The sequence below is a fragment of the Mugil cephalus genome, chromosome 20 (assembly GCF_022458985.1).
Source record: "Mugil cephalus isolate CIBA_MC_2020 chromosome 20, CIBA_Mcephalus_1.1, whole genome shotgun sequence".
NCBI classification, from domain to species: domain Eukaryota; kingdom Metazoa; phylum Chordata; class Actinopteri; order Mugiliformes; family Mugilidae; genus Mugil; species Mugil cephalus.
Genome location: NC_061789.1, coordinates 20,694,066 through 20,712,449, shown reverse-complemented (window position 1 = coordinate 20,712,449; position 18,384 = coordinate 20,694,066). Strand labels below are relative to the sequence as shown.

General features: G+C 40.5%; 2 protein-coding genes across 4 annotated transcripts; one reads left to right on the top strand and one right to left on the bottom strand.

The window, feature by feature from the left end:
• The first annotated feature begins 198 nt into the window (after positions 1-198).
• On the top strand, positions 199-1,619 carry LOC124997439 (coiled-coil-helix-coiled-coil-helix domain-containing protein 5). The gene is made up of 4 exons (XM_047571127.1): positions 199-351; positions 611-751; positions 828-979; positions 1,271-1,619. Coding segments are annotated over exons 1-4 (324 nt in total). The 5' UTR covers positions 199-349; the 3' UTR covers positions 1,300-1,619.
• A 407-nt stretch (positions 1,620-2,026) lies between these two features.
• On the bottom strand, positions 2,027-18,044 carry lmx1al (LIM homeobox transcription factor 1, alpha-like). 3 transcript variants are annotated; one of them, XM_047571121.1, is made up of 9 exons: positions 17,732-18,044; positions 15,789-15,907; positions 14,404-14,593; positions 5,313-5,545; positions 4,537-4,700; positions 4,293-4,370; positions 4,082-4,202; positions 3,842-3,997; positions 2,027-3,730 (listed from the first exon to the last, which is right to left on the bottom strand). In XM_047571121.1, exons 1-9 carry the CDS (start codon positions 17,773-17,775, stop codon positions 3,573-3,575), a joined length of 1,263 nt encoding a protein of 420 aa, XP_047427077.1. In that variant the 5' UTR covers positions 17,776-18,044; the 3' UTR covers positions 2,027-3,572. The 3 variants fall into 3 exon arrangements, with proteins under 3 accessions (XP_047427077.1, XP_047427078.1, XP_047427079.1); XM_047571122.1 differs by having other exon boundaries at positions 15,789-15,877; XM_047571123.1 differs by having other exon boundaries at positions 15,789-15,877; positions 17,868-18,044.
• Between the last annotated feature and the right edge of the window lie 340 nt (positions 18,045-18,384).

Genomic DNA, 18,384 nt, shown 5'->3' with positions numbered 1-18,384 from the left:
TTTACCGTCTTCCACGCAGCTAAATTGGACGTTTAGGTTAAACTTGAAGTGCTTTAAATTCAGAGGTTTGCTTTCAAAATACTCACTGCCTTTTCCGTTTAATGTTTTAATTCATCTAATGGGTTGCGTCCTCTTTAATGGACATGTCGTCATTGTAGGACGCCGGCAAACGTTTATGACTGACACAAATCTTAACCAATAAAATCACGGAATTATTTCACTTCCGTCCAATCAATTAACGCTTGGTGTTCTCGCTGTAGCCTCACAGACATGGTTCCTCATGTAGACATACTGATGGTGTAACCTTGGTTGATCAGCGTCTTCGTTTGAAACGGCCTCAAATAACAACATGTAAGATTTTTCCACAAAGCGTATAACTGTTATTTCAATTTCAATGTTCTCTAGACAAAAAAGAAAAGCAGATTCAATCTACGAGTAAGGCATGTTCTACTTCGTGAAACAGACTGCACCTTTCATCTAAGAACTTCACTACAGTTCGTTTATTTTGCTGCTCATATGCGTTACTAAAACCTAATCAGGATAATGATCGATGGCCTCTTAGACTTCTTTATGACCACATGGTTATTTGTATATATCTGTCACTTTTCAGGCAGGCTGCTATGGATATCACGGCAAAATTTTGCCATAAAGAAATGGAGGCATATGGGTCGTGCGTGGCCTCCAATCCATCAACATGGCAGCAAAATTGTCATGAACTGAAGATGAAGGTTGCACAGTGTACATCATCACAGTAAGGCAACGGATTTGCTCACTCGTGTCCATCTATATGATTGTGGTATGTTCTAAATTGTACCCATTGTGTTAAGTCCAGTGATCCAGAAGATCAGACAGGACTGCTCCAAGCAGTTTGTGGAGTTTGAGCACTGCCTGAGAGAAAACCAGGACAAACCTACCTCCTGCTCAGCACATGTGGCTCGCTTTCTGGGCTGTGCGGAGACGGTGGACATCAGCGGAGTGGGTAAGTCCATGCCGGAGCCATACAATACTCAAGGTCACAGCAGTTGTGATTAAAAGAGAGTTAAACGTAAGAGGTATGAATGTGAAGATTATTATGCCTCTTGAAGAAGGAGGAGAGGTTCCCTTATCACAGTTGTGAATGGTAATTAGTCAGTCTTGGAATGGACATCTTGACAATGTCTGGCACAAAGACACAATTATAAAACAACCGTGAGTTACCATGTCTGCATAATTTCTAGGAGATATTTCATTAGTTGTCAAAACACCAATGCATTCCCCTTTTTCTTCCCAGCAACAAATCCAGTACCTCAGCCATCTTAATATTCAGACGGCGTCTTTCACTGGGTTATACCTGTCTCCAAAGTACAACAGGTGGACTGGTTTGTGTCCCGACCATCTTCCTGTATGTTTTTTTTCTCATGTGGCTCCATGTGACTAAACATAAATTATAGCAGATCGATGATAAAGTATGTGAGTGAGACGATTTTGTGTATAATGTTTGATTGCTGTACCATTTATTTACTGCTCATGGATTTATTGTACACATTATGTCTTGCTCATATGAAAGAAAGTATGGCCTGTACTGCACTTTTTTTACTGACTTATTTCAATTAAATGGACATTATTCTTCTACTGTTCAACTGATGTTGTCATCCTCTGTTGTTTTCAGTCGCTCATGTGTAGCCCTCCCACCATTGCCCTCTCCTGAGTCATAGTCAAATATTAAACTGGAATGCTTTACTCCCACACAGACTCTCCTGAATACTCTGTAACTAAAAAACAGGGAGCCTGGGAAGAAAGGAGAAGGATTAGGCTGCCGACCTCTAATCAGCAGGACTACTGAGGGAGACGGAGGGAGGATGTTGAGTTATGAACTCTGTGACCACTAAGCAGAACATACATTTTCTGGTTCAGTTATTAAAGCTTGGAGGGGAGTAATTGTAGAGAAAAGGATTCCATTCTTTTAAAGTGTAGGTTCGGGTCATACCAGATGAGCAAATAATCAATGTGTCATTTATTGAATTTAGGACAAAGAAGGCAAGTATACTTCAAAGATGGAACCGCAAATTGTATTGAAGATACGGCAACATTACATTCAATGCACATCACCTGGCAGTCACTGATCAAAAAAACTAAGATAGGAACTCATCTAATAGCACATAAATAAGTTACATTCACAATAGTATCACCGTAAAAACACATGAGTCACGTATCAGAGTCAAAAACATAATGTCATGAAAGAATCTCACAGGCTGCAGCCTATCACTGGCATCTACATGAGACAAGTGTCATTCTAGTACTATTTTATTCTGTACCACATTGTGAGTCTAATCCTGATACTTCCTGCAACACTTGCTATCCAACGAAAATTTGGAGGCTATTTCCTTCGACCTTTGAGGCACACAAATATCATGCTACAGTTTAAATATTTTCTGATTATCACAGAGGAAGGTACAAAATATCTACCTAACAGCATCTAATATGAGATGTTTGAGAAGCAAATTATTACAGAAAGTGACGACAACAACTAATTGTAAAACAGCCATACTCACATTTACATTTTGGAGTACATCATCATGTACACGATGTCCTAAATTTGGGGCATTATATCTCTATTGGTTGTTAGTTACTCCGCTATTTCTTAGTGATTACATTATAAAAGAGAATTGAATGCTACAGCAATAATCGCTTATACAACCCTGTTTCCGCATAAGGCTTTGCAAATGACCCTGTACTGCTATTTGTTATTTAAATTCTAAAATGATTTTATTTTTTTTTATTTTTTTTTTGGTCCATAGTATCTTTCATGCATTTGCAAAAACTAAGAATGTCGTTTGAAATGATCATTTCACACAAACAATTTCTTCCCCTTTGCAATCTACTTTCTTGAAGTCAATGGGCAAGTTAAATTGTCATCCCGGCCAGCACAATGTCCTGAGTTGTGGCTCAGGTTACATAAACATACACACTAACCTGAGAGCAAAACTGTCCTCCAATCCATATACAGTACTGTATATGCTGCAGTCAAAGTCACACACAGTAACTAACTCACTAGTCCTGTCAAAAAAAGAGTTTCCAATGTAATAGTAGGCCTACTTTTATTTTTGACCTTCAGCTGCTCATACTGGAATTCCTCCCATGACTCCTAAATACATTAAACTTGAGTGATGAAAACTTTCATCAAACAATTCTCCTCGCTGTTTCACGATATACATAATGATAGGTATGATAAGTGTCTCTCAATTTTTTTTTAGGAAAGTGCCATGGAATGTGTGCCATTGAACATTACATAAATACAACAGGAAAAATTGAAGTCCTTTATCTTGGACATTTACAGTGTCTGTATTTCCAGCATGAGATTCTTTTTTTTTAAGGAAATATGTAAGAACATTATGCTAATCTGCTGCAAAGTGATATTATGACTGCCTGACTTGGGATAATATTAACCAGTGATAAAAGCTCAGAAGGGTGTTTGTGTATAGGCTCTTGCATGAAGAATGGTCCCACAGGCCTTTTTGATGGACAGACTCCATTAGCTGCATCTCTGAGGTGAAAGGTGGAACAGGAGGGGAAAGGATGACAGTTTATGAGGGTCAGGAGGTGAAGTAGGAGTTCTGCATGGAGTAGAGACGGTCGATAGGGTTTCCCACTCGCCCTGCCAGGAGACCGCCATCCCCTGCTGCTAAGAGGCAGTCACCGAGGTGACCAAGACTTCCATCGCTGTCCAGGTCATGGAACACTGTCTCTGAGTCTGCAGTGGGAAAATAAATAACTCAGAATATATGAAAAGACACGAAAGTTGCACTAATGTGGATGAGAAGGTAATAATAACTGAACTTGCAGTTTCGCCTTCATGTCTTACCATAGGAGTGCAGTTGCTCGCTGCTGAGCTGAGGTGGTGTAAGTCCATGTCGAAACGGCTCTCCACCGTAGATGTTGGGGTCAAGAGCAAGTAGCTGCTGACGTGGCAGAGACGGGTATCCCAGCATCCCATCCATGCCATGGGTGCTAGATCCGTCTGTGTGAAGATGAGTTATTTTAAACATACTTGTTTCATTCTTTCTTTGTCAGTCTTCTAATCTTTCGCATTTTAGGGTCCTACCCTCGCTGTCATCGTTGCTCTGGCGGCCCCCTCTGCTCGGCCCTCTCCTGGTCCCCCCCAGCTGCTCTTGCTCCTGCTGCTGCTGCTGCTGTTGCTGCTGTCGGCGAGCAATCTTTTTCATCTGAGGCAAAGGAATCGCCGCTTGATGAGGTTTCTCTGTGTGCTGATTTATGGGGGAGAACATATCTTCAAGAAATATATAAAGTCTTACCTTGGCTCGCTGGTTTTGAAACCACACCTGCACAACACGCACTGTCAGCCCAGTCTCAGCGGCCAGTGTCTCTCTCACCTACGAGTTCAGCGATTTGGATTGTGTAGTAACCGTAAAATGCAAACGTTACAGTGTCAAAAGCAGCTTGATTAATACACGTAAAGACAGTCAGACACAAGAACAATGAAGTTGGGAGTATTTTGCTGCATGCATTTCAACTGATAAGACAAACTTATCCACCCACCTTTCGGCAGGGCTTCGCTGACACTTCAAAGGAGGCCTTGAAAGCACGCCGCTGCTGCGTGGTCAAGATGGTGCGTGGTCTTTTTGAACGCTTGTGTTCCTTGCCTTCATCACCCCCTTTCCCACTGCCAGAGCCTCCCCCTCCGTCCTCATCTTCACTTTTCACTGAGCAAGATTACCAGAAGACAAAAACAATCAGACCAGCCCCTAAACCCGTACAGAGCGAACAGATTAATACATAAAACCATTTCTAGAGTGCTCTACAATGAATCTTTCTGGAGGTTCATGATCAGTTCCAGAAACTGCAAATATTACAGTGGAAACACTACTGAGCACATATGGGCACAATCCTCACAGATCAGAAATACACACACACAAACAGTAGTAGCAATCAGGTCGAAAATCTAGTATGACACTTAATTTAAAAGCAGGGTGTTATTGCTGCAGTATTTTGCACCTCCTTAACTGTTAAGACTGTTACAAGTTTGATTGTGCCAAGCACTTGTTGTCATTGACTCAGGATCCCAAACCTAAGATCTAGGCACTCTAGGTTCTGTTCCCTGCCTACATATTTCCCTGCAGACCTTGGGAAAGCCTTATTTCCTTTAACTTTGAAGTCGTTAATGATCAGAATTGCAAGAAAGTGACTGAGATTGGGCTAAAAATGTGTTGAATTCATTGGTGTGAAAGCAAGGCAGCTTCCCTAAGAAAGCTCAAGTGGCTCTGACCAAAAATATGTGTGGTTTAAGCAACGCCCGTGCCACAAACATACTTTACCTGATTCAGTTGGTGTGGGGCTAATAGCAGCCAACATTTCCCTCTCCTTTTCATAGTCCATGCGGCAGAGCAGCTGGCCTTCTTTCAGCACAAACTCATCACCTCTCTGCAGCCGGCGTTCACACTCACAGCAGCTGAAACATCCCAGGTGGTACACCTGTCCTAGCACACGCATGATCAGCTCGGAGCGCCCAATGACCTGCAGGCAGGCGCTGCACTTCCTTACAAACAGCCTGGAGGAGCACAGAAACACACACAGAGGAGCCATTGTGGTTATGGACACCTACAGAAACTATATAAAATAGAATGTCATTTTTAAACTATATAAAATAAAGAAGTGAGGGCAGATGGAAACACAAACTCCAATGCATTTATCCTCAGCTCCAAAGATTCTGGAGATTATCACAGTCTCTTAATTAAAGGTCAAATAATCATTACCCAATTCACAGTGCAGCAAGACGAACATCTGCTAACATAAGTTACAGTAGCTTGCATTTTGATATCGTGATTTCTTTTCTCCTTCATGACAGTAGGTGGCAGTAGTGAACTTACTATGATAAAGCTGTCTGTTATGAGTCATAAATGTTGAGATCAGTTTGAATGGGTAAACTCCCTGTACCACCCTCAGTGTTAAAGCACTTATTTAACTCCACATGTTTTTGTCAAGTCCATTGCTTTTCCCTGTGACTTTCCTTTCTTTGTCCCTCCATCTCTCTTCTTCTGTGCCATGTTACAACCCCTCAATATCTCTCCTGACTCACAATCTCCTCGCATCCCTATTTTCATTCACAGGACCCTAAATTCCTCTCAAATCTCTGCTCTTGCACTTGGTTTCCTCCCCCTCCCTCTTAAGTATTTTCTGCCAGGATTCCCAGTTCTCCCTCACGCCCTCCCAGCCTGCCTCCCCAGTTCACTGAAACTAATAAAGACGGGATTAATTAGATTGTTGTTTAAACAGTGAGATGGCCAGACAGACGCTGTAAACTCATAACCAGGGATTGAGGATAGCATGGGGTTAATCTCTCTCCTCTCACTTATGCACACTAAAACACACAGAAACCTAGGTACTCTCTCTCTTTCACAAACACACACACACACACACATACACACAGACACATACATAAACAAGCACAGGCATGCACGCAGACGTTTCTGCGCACCCACCTGCTTAGTGTCTCTATACCTAGTCTGACATTGGCAAGTGACCCATGGTTACTATACCCTCATTATGATGGTGGTGAAACACACCTTCAGTCAGTACATTTTATCGATCCATGGACCATGAGTACATCTCTTCAACAAGAAGAGTTACCAGACATCCAGAAAACAAACCTTTTTAAGAAGAGAGGAAGAATGAGGGAGCAGGGGGGAGGAAAGGATGAAGGCTGAAGTGTTGACGCTCCCTGACTGAGTGATAGGAAGGTGTTGCTGCCCAAATCTGGAGTGTAAAGAAGGAGCCAGGTCTGCACATTAGAGCTCCTAATCTGTGATTCTGTCCCAAACGCAGCTGCTACAGCTAATCTTTCTCAATCCATCTGCCAAACGCTCACCAAATTCCCCAAATGACAGTGTCGCTAGCTTGACATCATAAAGCAAACACTCCTATAAGCAGCCCGGCACAGAACTATTGTGACAGGGCTTTGTATTTAACTAAATGTTGTTCAACCTACTTTTGTACATAAACATTACAATAAATTTTAGAAAGATGCTTCGACTATAAATTTTTTGCAAGCAGCCACATGTCGATTATAATATGTGAGATCTAATGCTCCACCACAGAGAGTAATCAGTGGAGTGATGCCGTTCTGTGCAGCGTCACTCTCCCTTTGAATATGCACTTCAGCATCTTAAACACCTCCTTTCACTGTTAACAAAATGCAACAGAAATGAATTGTCAGGGCTGCTTGACATGAGACTGATGATGTTGGTAGTTAGGTCCCACACTCCTTAATCGGAGTGTACACAGCACGGTAGGAATTTACTCAACATGGCAAATGAAGGCAACTTGGGGCAACTGCCACAGAGGGGGGTCTGTAAGTAGATCAGTCTAATCCCTCTAATAGAAGTATCATTCACACATGGTCCTGACCAGGGCGCAGCCTCCAAAAATCACTATGGATGTGAAGGATAAAAAGCAGCCACGCGATTGAGGTAAACTCAGCTTCACCAAATTTATGCCAACACACACATCCCATATCTGTTTCATGCCTATTTCCATTTTTGAACTATTTGCCCTAAAATAGCAAAATGAATCTGCATAGAAATTTAAAAAGATGTTGTCTATTTTGTGTACCGTGTCACATATGTGCTGTATTATTCTTTGTTGTTGTTGCATTGATAGTACTCTGAACAAAATTGTAATAATTCAGATTTAAACAGCTGAGGCATATTAAAGACCAACTGTGCATAAATCTACGAGAGGGGGTATATTTAAAAGATTTCATTTTGGATTTCGAGAGCTTTCCTTTCATGATGAGGTGATATTCATGTTATATACGTGACTTTGCCGCAGAAAAGGCTGACGGGAAAGATCAACAAAGAGAACTTCAGTTGAACAAAACCTTCGGCAAGATTGGCTGCAGGCAAGGTTTTGTTCAGTGCCATGGATTTTGGAGGGGTTAGGAGGCACGCCTAATTACAAGCTCCCTGATTATGAGATCAGATGTCGACAGGCATAAAAAGGTGCTTCATTGTACGTATCGGTATAATCAGGTCTTTCCTTTTTGCTTTATTGTACAAACAGAATAACACAATCCTCTTCACCCCCTAAGCTGTGTCATGTGGCATTGTTTTGCCCGTGAGCTCTGACAAGTATGACATTGTCTGGACTGCAAAAAAGTCGTTCCATAAATATGCATGTGTCTCAGAGCAATTACAGTTGTTGTGCTTGCTTTCATAACTGATGAATATGTATATAGCTACGTGTTTGGTTAAACTATCTGTGGCTATTACCTAGGTTTAGGTCTCTGGTAAACTAGTGAGAACTCAACTTTAACCCAGATTTAAGCTTCACCTAACTGTGTCTCATCAGAGATACACAGCTGTCACTCACTTTGATGCTTGACCTGTGGTTTAAGACGCATTTCTTTCTCTTTATGTGTGATATGTTGAAGTAATGATGTGCTGTAAATTCGGATTCCCACATACATAAGATCAAAACATGTGACACACAAATGGGTGTCCCTTGAAAATGAAGGTACATCGAAGGATTATTGTGATAGTTGCAAAAAGAACAAATGATATGCATCAATCTTGCTTTTAAGTTGTATTCTGTTTAGTATCTATTTCTTGTGTGCGCGCATGTGTGTGCGTGCATGTGTGTGTGTGCGCGCGCGTGTGTGTGTTCGTGTGCACTTTTGGCGGATATTGCTCTGTGAAGCAAAATGGCTCAGAGCCAGGGTTCAGTAATCACATCATCTCCTTTTATTAAATCTCCCTGCACTGCTTCTGTGTTATTAAAATCTCCCAGCATTCCCCACGATACTTGCTACCCTGCCACCACTCACTCACACTCACACAGAAATACACACACGTATATGACTATATATGTATAGTACAGTCATGCATGCACACACTAATATATCTATATATATATATGTATGCAGCCGCATGCTCACATAAACACAAATATGCACAGTTAGTGTAAACATAGATAAAGTGCAGAGAACAAACATCAATAAAACACTGACAGATGCTTTCATTAAAGCATCATATCCATCCATGCATCAATTAAGTGATATAATATAGTCGTCTTGTGAGAACAATGTTTTCAAAACTTTTTTTAAAATGTACATTATTCAGATGATATCTAATACCCATGAAGACCTATGTATCTTTGAGGAACGTCTGCAGAAATACTCCCCCAATCCCACAACTATACAGTCACATATCGTGCCTCCCACTGTAAATTGGTCACAGTGGTAATAATAACCAGCTCAGCATGAGAACATCATTGGTGCATCTAACATTCAAGTCCTAACCTGTGTGAAGTAACAAATGTAAACTTGCATGGTGTCCATGGTCTGAACGCCATGCGTCTCCTGATGTGTGTGATCTACACCTGACGGTACCAAGAATGAATGCTATGTGTCAGTATATAGATGTGTGTTTGTGTGTGTGTCAGTGTGTGGGTGTGTGTTAGTTTAGATAAAACAGTTAATCCCCAGGCCACCAGAACGCAATATCCTGTCTGCCCGTTTCTCATTTCCTGTCTGTCTCTGGCGGAGCGGGAAGCGGAGGGGAGGGGGTTGCGGGGGACAGCGGGACCCGTTGCCCCAGAAACAGGAGATGCAGCCGGTCGATTTCAGAAAAGTCTACACCGATCTCCCTATCTCTCCCTCTTTGGTGCGACCCCCTTTTCACACTCTCCTTTTTCCTCTCCCTCTCTGCTTTTATTATCTCAGATTTAATAAAGGCGAGGCGAGCAGCTTGTTCTGCCATGAAACATTTATTAGTTGTCTGTTATAAAATTGTTGTGGGGGAGGAAAGATGATGGGGTCTCATCTAACATTATGCAAAAACAGTGGCAATACCATGCCCACACCCCCACACACTCACACGCATACCCAGACAAAAGTCGACCCCTCCCTGAGGCTGTTCCCTCCCTAAAAGTCTCAGACACCTCATCTTTACCCATTATGAAATCTCTCTCCATCATTGAGAGTTGACCAGATGTTCTCTCATTTATCCCCTCAAATATATTTGTTTTTAACAGCACTCCAACTATTCTTGGTTGAACTGCAGGTGTAGCTATGTAAGATTCTTGGCTAAGAGAGGAGTATTGGAAGATGTATGAAGAACATGCATGTATTACATGTCTGTCTGTCTGTCTGTCTGTCTGTCTGGGAGTTAAATAAGTGCAGCCCTCATACACCTAAACCCACACTGAACATTTGCATGTGCATCACACGAGCATGAAAAGTTAGGTGATGAAAAACTACTGAGACTTCTGCTGCCGCCCCAGTCCAGCCATTACTTTGTTTCTGAAAGGACACTTCATTCAAAACCCGTGATTCATCAGTAACCCGTGATGATGCATGACCAGGGGTGGTAGCTCATAGGAAAAAGGGTTTTATGATCCCGCTGTCATGTCATTGCATAATTCTCTGTAAACAGCATTTCCCTGAAACCTGGTGTCAGACCTGTCATCGCAGGACAGACGCAGAGCTCGGCAATTAGCACGTTACCCAATCAGCCTCCTCACCACCTCCTTCTCCTGAGACACAAAGAGGCACCGAGGGGGGGTGGGGCGATTAAGAGAAAACAAGGGATAAACGGAGAGATAAACTGTTTGGTGTCATCGCTGCTATCAATCTCAACGAGAAGGAAATGAGGTTTGGAATACAGGAATATTATTACAAAGCAGACAGTGATGAATGAGGTAAAGGATAGAGAGACAGGGAGTGGAAGGGTTGGTGGGTGGAGGTATAGAAAGAAGAAGGTACCGTAGAAGGTGCAGTTTTTATCCTGCTCAGCCTTAGAGGTTCACTCACATACAGAAAATGCACAGTAACCCGAGATGACGCTCTTTCGGGTCGTTAGTGGTAGGCTCTCATGTAACTCCCCAGGTCAGCACAGGATGATTCCATAACTGTGGCGACGGGGTCTCTCTCTCTCTGTCTGCAGTGAGAGGGTTTGTATACTTAGATGTAGTCTCAGTATCTTCCACCCCACAGAGTGAGGTATTAAACGCACGGTTTAGTGAATATCTCCCCCGGTGACATGTTTTTCATGGGGCTGAAACTGCCTTTATGCGGTTTACAAGGAAGCTTGTGTGGCTCCACACAGTCAGGCTGAACTCCATTCTGTCTGCGTGTAACACTACTGAGCACGGGACGCTGGTCTTGGTCAGTTTGACAAGCATCAATAATGTAGAGTTAAAAGCTTCAGGACACACGCATCATCCCTACATGTCATCCTGGAGACCAATTCATCTGCTTTTATCGTCTTTCAGTAGCAAAGTTATTTCATCTTCCTCTGTCTTTTTCTCAACTTTCTAACAAACTACATTAACACATATGTGTTTTCTTTTGTTTGTTTTCTCCCTTGTCTCTTTCAGGCTTTTACAAAAAGATTTCTAATGGATAACCAGGATTCTTTCTGGGATGTAGTAAAGTGACATTACTCCTCCAGTCAATGCCAGTGAACTTCATTCATTGCACGACTGCATTTAAAACATCTTTACAGAAATGTGTGTATAGAGCTGTATATACTGAACATCTGGTCCTTAACAGGAAGGGGTTTCAGAGAATCCCAGAAGCCTTAAAAACAAAAACAAATCCACAAGTTAAATCTGCAAGATGCACTTGAGTTTATTGAGTCTAAATCCCCTCATTTCCATAACAGATTGGGACAAGCGGAACTGGAGATATTCTAAAGGCATACCTCCATTTTTATTTATTTTTTATTTTTTTTTAATATAGACATTTATTGGCAATGGGGTGAATATGTATGATCTTAGACTTTAAGAATTAAACCTGAATAAACCTCACATCTTGCAGCTGAATTTATACTCCACGTAGTTCTACATATGTGGACTGGGACTGTCCCCTTTAAAAAAGTGTTCACTCATGTGTGGAAACCTTACACTGGCCTTTTTAAACGTATGATTGCTCGGTTTAGAATTTTTTTGAAGCAATGCGTCCTTAAAAAAGTTAAGCGTGTTCATGCGGTAGAAATGTTGGCTTGGAGGCAATTTATTACAGAAGATCTCAGGTGGGGGATGGGTCACATTTCAAAATTTGTTTTCTCATTAGTATCAGTAGACACCTACATGGTGTGTTGTTGTTGTTTTCGTCTCAATCTGATATATTAATTGTATAAAAATGATGGTTCCTCCAAAACCATTTTTGTACTAATTTCCTTTTCACATATTTAGTTTTATCTATATTGGCAACTATAAATAACAACAATGATATGCTGATAGTTCTGTGCAGGAGCCATTTATGCTGAGTAGGTGTGAGAAAGCAAAAGTGTGCCTGTCTTTATGTCGGTTGATGTAATCAAAGAAAAGGATGATTTTTTTTTTTTTTGTGAACAAGCAAGATATACTGGAAGACGAAGACATGGGAAATATTGCAGTATGGGCTGAAAAGCCCAGAACTTGCCGTCTCACCACAAATTAATTTCATTCACACAACAGTACACTCAACTGATTTAATTTTTGGCATTCAAATAAAAATAATCAGTGTAAGCAAGCATGAGGAAAGGGATTAGTCTTTCACTCTCTGATGCAGATGAAACTATAATGAACATGAACTGCAAGTAGAGGGTTAAAAGAAAAGTGCAAATCTGCGAATAATCGTATGAATTCTGGTCAAATTCTTATGCACTTCCCAAATTCTTGGACATGGTTATCTGTTACAATCCACGCACCTGCTCTAGATGGGGGGAGTGGTGGTGTGTAGTGTGAGGCGCTGATGGACAGACTGCTGGGAAAACAGGGAGACATTGTTGCTGATCCACTGAAGGTCACAGACATTTTAGTGTGCCAAGTCTGGCACCGACTCACACAACAAGGCAACAAGGCATATGCAATGTATAGGAGACTAAATCAACACCATAGTCAATGAGCTTCTAACTATTAATTTGGATCTGCAATTATAGTCATTACACAAAGGAAAGCAAATACGCTTTTTCATTCCATCACTGAAAATGAACCCAGCGCTTCATTTATGGTAAGCTATTGCCTCCACGTTTCCCACTCATTTTTCCAGATAAACGTCACACAATGGGGCTTTCATCAGCCAGCTCCTCTTTATCTCTTTCTCTCTCTCTCTCCTCCAGATGTCAGGTACAGTGGGAGAGTCTGTGCTGCTGGATGCCGTCTGACACTTTTCAAAACAATGATAACAAGCTGCAGGCTTGTCCTTAAGCTGTCCATCCGTGGAGCTCCCACCACAGACACACACACGCGCACCAAACAGCCCCGAGCAAAAATGAAGTATGACCGCAAAAAATAAAATAAAAAAGTACATACATAGAGCTGAATAATCAAACAAAACACTTTCCTTTTAGTGTGTCCAGATACTGTACACTGCAGTTATAAACTATTACATAGTGATGACAAGAGCTGTTAATTCAAATAGGATTGTGAGCACCAGACGCCATGAATTTGAAAAGTAAGAGTTTGAGGTCTGAATAGACATTAACAATCTATATGAACAGAACAAATATGCTCCAGCCAGCTTTATAAATTTCCACAAAAATATATGAGACACACATGGGGGTAATTTTTTTTTTTTTTTTTTTTTTTTTTTTTTACCCATGTTATCCATATCCTGAAGGGAGTAGCACTTGATTTCAGGTATATCTGTAAGACAACCTCATTCTATCAAATATCACGTTGGTACCATAACCTACAATGTAAAATACTAAAAGCCAGTATTTGAGGGTATTGGCAAAATGTCAGTAAAAGTAAGCAGATTCATACCCACTCCCACTGGTAGGCACTTTTGCCACATACTGTATTACTATTAATATGTCTGTGAAGGTTCTCAGTCATCCGGGTGATGGTAATCCAAAGTGTGTTTAAAAAAAGGCAACAGGACTTGTAGAGTTTAGAGAAGACATTTTGCCACTCATCTGAGTAGCTTCTTAAGTTCTCAGAGGTTTAAATAGGAAATTCTGTGGGTACTTTTAACATTTTGAATCGGTGTCAGACTCAGGCTATTCCTCAACAGTTTCTGAACAAGTTTTATTTGACTAATGAACTAATCAGAGGTCAGTTTTGGTGTGTGTTGACGCTACAAGTTGCGCATATGACCTTGCAAACTGTAATGGTACTATCAAGAGTGAAGAGACCTCTTTGAAGGTGGCTTCTTCCTAGTCTGCAAACAGGAGACTGGGTGTGACCACTAACACCATTATCCATACAATAAATAAACACCTGCATTTTCAAATTTGTCACTATCACTGGAAGTATAATCTGAGTCATATACTTGAATTTTTCCATTATTGTAAGACTGCATTTTTATAGTTTGCCAAAATATTTTCAGTATGAGATAAAGACTTGTAGGCCAGTAAATGCTTCCCTACCAAAATCCATGTAATTAACTGCCAGTAAAATTATTACAGTGTGTGTGTTTCTTACTTTTCATAGTCGTGCTTGCAGTAGAGCAGGCGATCCCTGCAGTAACAGGTCCCGGTGAGCGCGCTCAAACACACGGCGCACTTGACGCAGGTCTCGTGCCAGGAACGCTCGTTGACGCGCAGCAGGAAGCGGTCGGCGATGGGAGACTCGCAGCCCGCACACACCTCCCCCCCTCCTCTGTACTCTGGACCTGAAGGGGGCATATCAGTGCGTGGAGAAGGGTGTCAAACTCATTTTAGTTCGGGGGCCACATTCAGCACAATTTGATCTCAAGCAGGCCGGACCAGTAACATAACAGAGTAATAACCTGTAAGTAACGACAACTCTAGACTTTTGTCATTGAAAATGTTTACATTTAATAAAATATAATTAAAAAAAAAAATCTTAACAAAAATAAGTGCAATTTGGGCACATTGCTTTCAGCTGGGTCTCACTGGACAAATAAGGAATAGCAGTTATTTTCATTTAAATGGAAGGTTTTTAGGTAATTCTTACAAATTCATGCTGCGGGCCAGATTAGACCCTCTGGTGGGCCACTATTGGCCCGCGGGCAATATGTTTGACACCGGTGATTATAGAGGGATAGAGACCGGGCCAAACTGCCATAGTACTGCATTCACAACCTCCAGGTCTCTGCAGCATAGCACCAACCTAACATAAAAAATACGACTCCTTCAAAATGTCTCTCCACTAAACCATCTGTGACGTAGAACTGTTTAACTAGTGTTTTTTTTTTTACTTTATTTTTTTTTTTAATTAACAATGGGCAAATGTGTACTTATGTTATATGTCATCTGCCACAGAACAGCTGCTCTTGCCTAGCCCCACATGCCACATGGGGGAAAAAAATGAAAACTATGTTAATACTTAAAAGGCAAAATATCATGTCAAACCCTTTGTGTGAAATATTTAAAAAATGATTTAATGTGGCTAATAAGTTACGTGTGACCTTCACTTTTTTTTAGGATGCAGGATATGTTTTTATATCTTCTGATAATTACGTGATTTTAAGTTTATGTCACAGTAACATAAGCTATATGATTTATTTAAGGTTGGCTATTGTAAATTAAACGCTTATTTGTATTTTCTCCCCTGTAGGCGCAACTGTGAAATCCTCATGATAATCTTTCGCAGGTAATAAGTTAACATATTTTAGTAATAATCATTGCGATGTTCACTCGTATACTTATATTTTTAGTTATGGAGATAACACACACACACACACACACACACACACACACACACACACACACACACACATAGACTATATGTAGTTAATATTTGGACCTGATGGAATTCAAAAATGATTGGTCTGTCCTAAGATGATCATATCTGTGTTGGCTTCACACGATCTTTAACGCCATAACGCAACAGCTTACACTCACCAAAAGGCGTGGAGGATGGAGGCTGCTGCAGACAGGACTGCTGGCTCTCCTCTGTTTTCATGCCTTCTCTTCTTCCCTCAGTGTGATTGCTAGAGAGACACAAATGCACCATTTCTGGCCTAAGAAATCAATGGAGCCGTGTCAGTATGTACGCCTGAAAATGAGGGAAACTGGTAAAACAAACGTAGACGTGAGGTTGCAGACTCATTATGAAAAGCAATTGTTTTTTTGTGCGACATTTTCTAAATTAGACTTCCTTTAGACGAGTTTTGATTTAATTTAAGTTACTCGCCGCAGAAATAATGACGATAAACTAAAGTAAACGTAGAAAATTGCACAAATTATTTTACGCATGGGAGTTAAAAATTAGTACAGACTACATGCGAGGCTACATTTAAAGCCGTACGTCTAGTCAGCTGTTTTTTTAAAGCGTGCTCTAGTCTTAAAATGTGACTGAAAAATAATTATTAAACGAATGCTTAAATTGTTTTAAAAATAAGCACGGTATGAAATTGTGAGCATGCCAGTAACTTATGCAAACAAAAAATACATTGGTCTTTGCTTTTGTATCTAAAAAAAAAAGAAAAGAAATTCTAGCACCTTTTGTTTACAATTATGAAAAAGTGTCTTCGTCTTCTAAAAATTGCGTTGTATAATTGTAATATGCTGAATCTAATTACTCCAGGTTATTTCGGTTGCTCAATTAAAGCAGTGAGGAACAAGTTGGGAAATATTAAAAGACGCAGACGGAATTTTATCCCGCAGAATTATATGAAAGATCGACAGATTCAGAGAAAAAATAAATTGGCTGTGGAAACTCGGCGAAATATTATTACTATTATTATTAATAATCATAAGAATATTATTATTATTATGCTTCAGGCAGCCAGCACCTCTCTCACCAGCCAGTAACAGTTTTGTGTAGTGCGCACTAATATCCCAATATCCAATAGTTTTAACTACAATTGGATAATATCATTTGGGTATTTAATTTTTATTGTTGTTCTGTCCTTCTGGGTCCTTCATTTTACATCTGGGCGGCCTGTAGGCTGAACCTGTAAAATACTGTAAACATATAAAACGTTCTAATGGTGACAGGAAATTAAGCAATCAATAAAACAACTTAATTATGTAGATACAACTAATCTGATTTGGCATTTTTCCTAATAGCAGCTTGAATACATTAATGACATATTTGCGTAATGCACCAACAATCACATTCTGACTTCAGCACCTTAACAGCCTGTTGATAAAAAAAAAGTAAAGAAATATATTTTAATCAAATTTACTGCAAGTTACCTGGAGCTACAATTAAAGGAAATACTTTACTTTCATTTTAGTCACCGTGAGGATCAATAACTTCTTTACAGTTGACGTCAAAGCGCACAGTTAAGGAAGGAATATCAAGAACCATTTCTCAGATTGGATGTAATGATCAGCCAAATTATAACAAGCAGTCCTTTTTTCATGATAGTTTAGTTTAATTGCTGTTGAAAATCCGCTTTCACCTCGTGCTCAAATATAAATGAAAACAAAATCATACACAAAAATAAATAAATAAATAAAACTGACAAAGTTCTTATGCATTACGTCTGTTTTACTCTAGCACCTGTATGTCCTTGGTCCACTCATAAGAATCGTTGAAATATGTTAATTAGTTATAATCATCCAACATAAATAACATACCACAAAGCTGCAAAGCTGACACGGAATAAAGGAGAAAAACGCAATGAAAGTGGTTTTTTTTATACATCATCGTTGATATTTTACTTGTTTGTATCGAGAAATCTAAGCGAAGATCAATACTCTTTACAGAAAATAACTAAACATGTGCAAGCGCCACAGCTGGAATAGGAAACATAAAACAATTCAAGCAGCGCAGTTATCTGGAAATCAGAGGGTTGCTTTCACTGACAACCTGTTCTTGTTCTGCCAAGTCCTACCTTGAGGTGAAACACACTCCTCCTGAAATCTCGGTTGGCAACATTAAAAGCTGGGGAAACTTTGGGCTGCTAAATAAACAGACGCGAATACAGATTGTCCACCTGTGTCTCACAGTGTGGCGCGCATGTTGCTTACGGTCAAAATCCAAAATGCATTGATGACCCAAAGAACCGTCTGTGTCTCTCCCGTTTTCTCCGGCAGCCGTGTGTGCGCTCTGACTTGTTTTGTGCGTAAAAAGGCGCAGAGGGAGGAGATGGACAGACAAGGAGGGAGGGAGAAGGTGCGGAAGATGATGAGGGAAGATGAGCGATAATGCAGCCTATTGATAACTCAGATGGGGGGGGGGGGGGATGTCTTGCATTTGTGTTCAAGGTTAGACGTAGACTTAAAAATGCGCATTCTGAGAGGTGAAACAACTTGCGGCGATATATTAATTCCCCTTCACATTGGAACACTACTATTTATTACATTCTTAAACTGTCTGATTATGGTGGGAAATATCAAAAGAACAAAGGCTAATGAACATGATGATGATGGCACTTACATATCACCACAACGCCACAGACACCAGGAAAGGTTTCCCCACTTCACCCCGCAAGAGGTTCAGGTACGAAGAAGCTTGGAAATGTTTCATGTTAAATCATAGTACTGT

What these genes read in the sequence shown, in the direction of transcription:
- lmx1al (XM_047571121.1), bottom strand. Translation starts at nt 17,775, where the DNA reads ATGTTGCCAACCGAGATTTCAGGAGGAGTGTGTTTCACCTCAAG. An exon ending in CCCCACACCAACTGAATCAG is followed by an intron (nt 4,701 to 5,312) that starts GTAAAGTATGTT and finishes AATCTTGCTCAG; the next exon opens with TGAAAAGTGAAGATGAGGAC. An exon ending in TTCAAAACCAGCGAGCCAAG is followed by an intron (nt 4,203 to 4,292) that starts GTAAGACTTTAT and finishes CCTTTGCCTCAG; the next exon opens with ATGAAAAAGATTGCTCGCCG.
- LOC124997439 (XM_047571127.1), top strand. An exon ending in GCACAGTGTACATCATCACA is followed by an intron (nt 752 to 827) that starts GTAAGGCAACGG and finishes CATTGTGTTAAG; the next exon opens with TCCAGTGATCCAGAAGATCA. An exon ending in GGTGGACATCAGCGGAGTGG is followed by an intron (nt 980 to 1,270) that starts GTAAGTCCATGC and finishes TTTTCTTCCCAG; the next exon opens with CAACAAATCCAGTACCTCAG.